The 6,534-nt window shown below is 35.0% G+C and overlaps 1 protein-coding gene across 1 annotated transcript; it reads left to right on the top strand.

Annotated features, from left to right (window-relative positions):
• The first annotated feature begins 3,920 nt into the window (after positions 1–3,920).
• Positions 3,921–4,881, top strand: LOC145033899 (hydrophobic protein RCI2B). The gene is made up of 2 exons (XM_078982383.1): positions 3,921–4,138; positions 4,462–4,881. Exons 1-2 carry the CDS (start codon positions 4,058–4,060, stop codon positions 4,543–4,545), a joined length of 165 nt encoding a protein of 54 aa, XP_078838509.1. The 5' UTR covers positions 3,921–4,057; the 3' UTR covers positions 4,546–4,881.
• The last annotated feature ends 1,653 nt before the right edge of the window (positions 4,882–6,534 follow it).

Consider the following 6,534-nt stretch of genomic DNA (forward strand, 5'->3'; position numbering starts at 1 on the left):
TGTAAAAGCCATTGGGAGTATAGTGAGCTTCCTCGTATTGTATGTTGATGACATACTACTCATAGGAAACGATGTCCCAACCTTGCAGGAGGTCAAGTCCTAGCTTGGGAAATGTTTCGCTATGAAGGACCTCGGAGAGGCTGCTTATATTCTGGGAATAAGGATAGTGAGAAACAAGGATAAGAGACTGATAGGACTCAGTCAGGATACATACTTGGATAAGGTACTAAAGCGTTTTAGTATGTAAAATTCCAAGAACGTGGAGTTGCTAATCCAAAGCAATACCAAGCTGAGTAAGACTCAGAACCCGAGTACAGAGGCAGAGATAATTGATATGAGTCGAGTACCTTACGCTTCCACAGTACGCTCTATCATGTACGCTATGACTTGTACTCACCCTAATGTGGCATTCGCTTTGAGCATGGTCAACAGATATCAAGGGAACCCTGGTAGAGCTCATTGGATTCTAGTTAAGAATATTCTTAAGTACCTTCAAAGGACCAAGGAATGGTTTCTAGTCCTTGGTGGGAGTGATGACTTAAGGGTACGAGGGTATAGTGATGCTAGTTTTCAGACGGATCGGGACAGTTACTGATCGCAGTCGGGCTAGGTCTTTACCCTTAACGGAGGAGCAGTAACTTGGAAAAGTTCCAAGCAGGAGACCGTGGCTGATTCATCGTGTCAATCAGAGTACATTGCGACAAGTGAGGCATCAAAAGAGGCTATATGGTTAAAGCACTTCATTGGAGACCTTGGAGTTGTGCCATCCACAAAGGAGCCGATAGAAATTTTCTGTGATAATGAAGGAGCGGTTTCCTTAACCAAAGAACCGAGGGGTCATGGAAGATCTCGACATATCGACAAAAAATACCACTTTATCAGACATTGCGTAGAAGAGGGACTCCTCGTTGTAAAGAGGGTATCATCAAAAGAAAACCCAGCAGATCCCCTTACGAAGGGACTGAGTAGGGTCAACCACTTGCAGCACGCTAGGAGCATTGGGCTGAAGGACAATATGATTTTGAATTAGATAGATAAGAAACGTGTAATAGATAATTTGTATTTGACATTTGATGAATAAATAAAGTTGTGTTATTTATGAGTAAAGCTACTATCTTGTTTTGGTTATTTATCCGTTGTTTGATTTTTCCATGTTTTGACTTGCTGAATAATAAGATTATTCGAACAGTCCACAGTCGTTCATATTTTAGAAGTAGATGTGCATGAAGACTATCATAAATTGTTTGTAGATTGTCTAAAAGGTTTTGGGCATATCAGAGGTTTGTTGCAAAGTTCATGAGTGCTTATGAGTATGATTTGAGCATTGGAATAAACCCGCGTTTGCTGGTATCACTTTGTGGTGTTTCACCTAAAGTGATCGCAAAGCGATAATATCATATAGTCTTAAAACTTAGAGATATGGTTATTGTTTATTGATTGGTTATGCGTTCATGATGTGTAAACGCATTAGTAACTTGATGTTATAAAACACATTGTTATGCATGATTTAATTGGTAGACAATAGATGTATATGACTCGAAGTTAATTTGTTTCTTTTATTCTATGAGAATAAAGGTGATATCTTGGCTACTTGATGATTTGGTTTGACTTATGTGCCAGGCCTGGTCAGAATGGAGTTGATGTGCTCAACTAAATTCTATGTCGAACAAATCGGAGATCGAGAAACAAGTGTTGGACAATAAGTATTGTCAGCATGATGTCTAGAATAGATGATTATACGATCCCTTATCTGAAGGACGAGTTAGTGATCAGAGTTGATAGTGATGTGTAAGAGCTACGATTGCTTATCAGATCCTGAAGTCATATGTGAGATATAGTTACTAGACTTATCCAAGTGGGAGACTATTGGATTAGTGTCTAAGTCCGTAACTATATTTGGTATGTAGTTCACCCGGTTATGCATGGTCCTTTTGGGTTTCCTTCACCAAAGCAACTTGACAAGGTTATTTAAGAAAGTGAGAGGATATTATGGTTTATTAATATGTTATAAGAATAATATATTAAAAGAGAAATCATGTTTATTTAATTAGTAGTGGTCATAAATTAATTAGGAATTAATTTGGTGACTAAAAAATATTAATTAAATAACGGGGCATAAATTGTCAAATGTATGATAGTTTAGTTTTGGGCTGGAAAACCTAATGGACTAAGAGGGGAATGAAATTATGATGGGGATCCATCATATTTTCATCTAAAGGCCCTAATATAGAAGGTTCTATGGGCTGCTTGGTGACTAAGATGTCAATTAGGGTTTAGATTGAAACCCTAGCAGCCTACACTATAAATAGAGACCTTTGGATGTAACTTTCAGATGCTTGACTCCAAAAGAATCCCTGGGGTCGATATTTAGTGTTCTTTATCCTCTCTCTTAATAGCCTTCTTGCTTGTGGGGTTTGAAGAACCATTAGAGGAGTTACAATTGTGATTCTAAGCTCAAGATCAAGAAGATTCAAAGGATTCCAAGCAATTTGAAAGAGGTAAACACTTAGATCTGTTCTTGTAATGTTAATTTCGAATTATACATGTTAGATCTAGGGTTGCAAGTATTGCATTCATTGCATGTACAATAGAAAAACCTATATCCAAGGATTAGGGTTTGTATGAGCACATAGGATTGTTCTTATGCATAAAACTCATCAAATTTCACAAGGCGCGTTGTGCCAAGAAAAGAATGTGATACGCTCCTCAGGGCAGATTCCTTACTCAATTAAATGCACAAACTTTATTTTGGGTATTGTGGACATATCAGAACGTGCAGGTTTTTTGGAGACGATAATTATAGAAAATAGTTGCTTTTTGATTTTATTTGTTTCTTTTTCTTATGATTGGTTTCTAATGGGAAATGGTAAGATAAAAAGAACTAAAATTGGTGGATGCAAAAACCTATAGTGAACAAATTGTTTTTGTTCATTTCTAGCTTTTAGCTTAATACATAATGTTGTTCTAAAAAAATATTTTAACTCGACATGGTACGTTTGTGAGGTTTAGTACGTACTTTAAAAGTAATGTGTTTTTATTACTATTTTGTTTTTTAACTTGGGTATGTGCTTCTTGAAATTAATCATTTCTTTTTCCAAATATGTATTCTTTTATTGAAAATTTCTTATGATTGTAGATAGGGATATAAATGACTCGAACCAAGCTTTACACTAATTGAGCCAAACTCTTTAAAATTGAAGAAACTCGAGCTTCGAGCGCGGCTCACGAAATGTTATAAAAAACTTATGAAAAAATCACTAAAGCTCGTTTAATTATATAAGTTTTATTATTTTTTCCATATTTAAAGATATGAAAATATATAAGATATATATATATATATATATATATATATATATATATATATATATATATATATATATATATATTATATCATAGCTTGTTTAAACTTGCGAGCTTAAACGAGAACAATATACAAGGTTCGGCTTGAGCTTGTTTAATAAATGAACGTTAATCTGAGCTCGATTTCGGGATCGAGGTCGTTTAAGGTCAGCATGTTTTGATTTTTAGGAGCTCCAGTACCTCACACAAGTATTTTGGATCGTTTACATCCCTAATTGTAGATGACAGGTTCTCTGCCCACCAAATTACTTAAAAAACTATATTTATAACCCCATATTTAAATATTTAGCTCCACCATTTGATTCTGATCGCGCAACTTGTGCACATTCTTACGGCCTTTTTGTGTAGGAGTTAAGTGCACAAATAGAACACAAATAGACTGGTCCCAAAAAAACAAAACTCAACTGGTCTAAAATTAAAAGGGTCCAAAAATTTTGTATCATTACAAAACCAGCCCAAGACGGATCGCTCCGAAACCGAGACATTTTCATTAAACATCTTCATAGATGTGCCTTAATAAGATGAAATTTGGAATATATATCGCACAAAGTACACGATAATATCAACCACTTTCTACTTTTCTTGTTGGGCGGCCAACCCCACCGATCACCCTACTCACCTCTCAATATCCGCCTACCACCACCTGATAGACACCATGTATTAATTCCATTCTGATCAAAGATATCCGCATCCCAAGATGTCGACACAAACTTTTGTAGAAATCCTATTAGCCATTGTTCTTCCTCCTCTTGGTGTTATTTTCAAGTTTGGCTGCAAGGTACGTGTGTCCCAGTCTCACCCTTCTTACATAACAACGCGATGTCTTGCATTTATGAATTTATGATCAACGGTATACATAATATCACATGTCATACGAATGCATGTGTTCCCATAACTTCACTTATTGGGACAAAATTTAGAATTGTTTGAAGTTATATATTCTATGTTTCACGTCCGCGCACACATGCATCAGTGACATATATATATATATATATATATATATATATATATATATATATATATATATATATATATATATATATATATATATATATATATAACAGAGATCAATTATTTCTTTTATTTATATACCAAGTGCAGGTGGAATTCTGGATATGTTTGCTTCTAACCTTGTTTGGGTGGATCCCTGGAATTATTTATGCTGTCTATGTAATCACCAAGTGACTCGACCACAACTGCTAAACAATTGGTAATTAATTTTCAGTTTCTTTGTTTATGCATAATTGCTTTGGTTATTGTTCAAAATGAAATGTGATAAATAAGATCACAATGGCTTAATAATATCGAGCCACTTATTGTCTCATTGAATGGAATAGTCATAATCAATTTACTAAATGCTATCAATTCTTGTGAGCGATGTCAATAAATCGAGTAGAAGATATAGGTTTGGTCATGTTGGGGAAAATGTAAGATCCTCAATTTTGTCCTAAATCGGTTAGGCCATGTTCCTGTATTTTGTACCCCTCGTATGGAATAAAGATTGTTGAGTTGGAATAAAAACCCGAGTATTAAGTATTTGTCGTGTTGGTGTACTGCTTTAGTTTTATAAATCTTATTATGAATGTAAAACCTTTCAATGCGTGTGATAATAGAAGAAAGGTGAAGTGTTTTAATTAGCAACATAATGGAATTTTCAATAAAACTTTTGGAGTAAATTACACGAATCGTCCCTCGTGCAGGTACCAAAAGACACGTTTAGTCCCTATTTTCAAAAATTAACTCCGATCGTCCCTCATTTGGGTGAAACTGACACGTTTGATCCCTCCATACATAAAATGACTATATTGCCCTTAATAATTTCTTTTAATGTTTTAATTTATTTATATTGCCTTTAATTTAAGTATATAATTATTTTAAAAGATATTAAATATTTGTCCATCATTCCTCATCGTCCTCTCATTCTCTCTTTTGAAACAGTCCTCCACCAAATCACTATCGAATACATTTCAACACCACCACCGACATCTCCTGCATTCACCATTGTTGCCTCCTTCAACAACCAAATCTGAAACTAGAACCACAATCTGAAACCTAATACTAAAACCATAATCTAAAGCTTAAACGAAGATGAAATTAATACCAATTTCTAAAATCTGGAACCAAAACAAACCAAAATCTAACTCTAATAAATAGAAAATCCTAATCTAAAACCTGTATCAGCATCGATTTTCAAGATGATATCCTCAGACCTAAAATCGGCCCTGTAAGAAATCAACACCAATTTGCTTGAGGTGATTTGTCAAACATCAAAGTAAAAAATGAGGAGAAGGAACAATCAGTAACCATTGTAATAGTTGATGACAACAAGAAAACAAATCAGTCAAATCAATCGAATGAATCTCCGGTTGCTAAACCGTCATCTCCGTCGAAAATTCCAAAACTGAATCGAAAACGAAATCTAAAGCTTCTAGTAAGAAACTAAGGTTGAAATCGAGAATTAATGTCTTCCGGTGATGATCCAAAAAAGGCATTCGATTCCGCTATACGTGCGATCAAATTATCTGACAGTATCCACTATCTAGTCGGAAAAGCCAGATCTGGAACTCGTCATGTGTTTGAACATCAGGTTTAGAGATTTAAAACACATTTTGGGGGGACACAATGCCATATTTAGGGAAACAGGGTTGTGAATCAATTCCTCAGATGATGATCCAAAAAAAGTGCTCGATCTTGCTATACATGCTGTGAAATTGTTTGTAAGTATTCAATCAAAGAAAAGTAGATCTGGAACATGAACGAAGGCCAAGGGTGGTAGGTGCCTAGGTGGTACCATCTTTATTTTAAAAGCTATAAATAATAGTTAAATAATAAATTAATTAAAAATAATAATGTACAAGGGCATTATAGTCTTTTCATGTCTGGGAAGGGATGAAGCGTGTCGATTAAAACTAACGAGGGATGAAACGTGCAAGTTTCATCCGGATGAGGGACGGTCCGAGTTAATTTTTGAAAATAAAAACTAAACGTGCCTTTTAGCACCTGCACGAGGGACGATTCGTGTAATTTACTCAAACTTTTGCAAGAGATTGTATGGTGATATATGCAAATAATGGGATTTCAGGAACCTTGTGACACTTTAAAACATGTTACCAAAATTAATTAGGCCCACCTTGCGAGAAATCATGACGTCAAAGTTATGCAGTTCAATGTTAT

The sequence above is a fragment of the Lactuca saligna genome, chromosome 3 (genome assembly GCF_052625555.1).
Source record: "Lactuca saligna cultivar CGN05327 chromosome 3, ASM5262555v1, whole genome shotgun sequence".
In the NCBI taxonomy this organism is placed as follows: Eukaryota; Viridiplantae; Streptophyta; class Magnoliopsida; order Asterales; family Asteraceae; genus Lactuca; species Lactuca saligna.

What these genes read in the sequence shown, in the direction of transcription:
- LOC145033899 (XM_078982383.1), top strand. Translation starts at nt 4,058, where the DNA reads ATGTCGACACAAACTTTTGTAGAAATCCTATTAGCCATTGTTCTTCCT. An exon ending in TTTTCAAGTTTGGCTGCAAG is followed by an intron (nt 4,139 to 4,461) that starts GTACGTGTGTCC and finishes TACCAAGTGCAG; the next exon opens with GTGGAATTCTGGATATGTTT.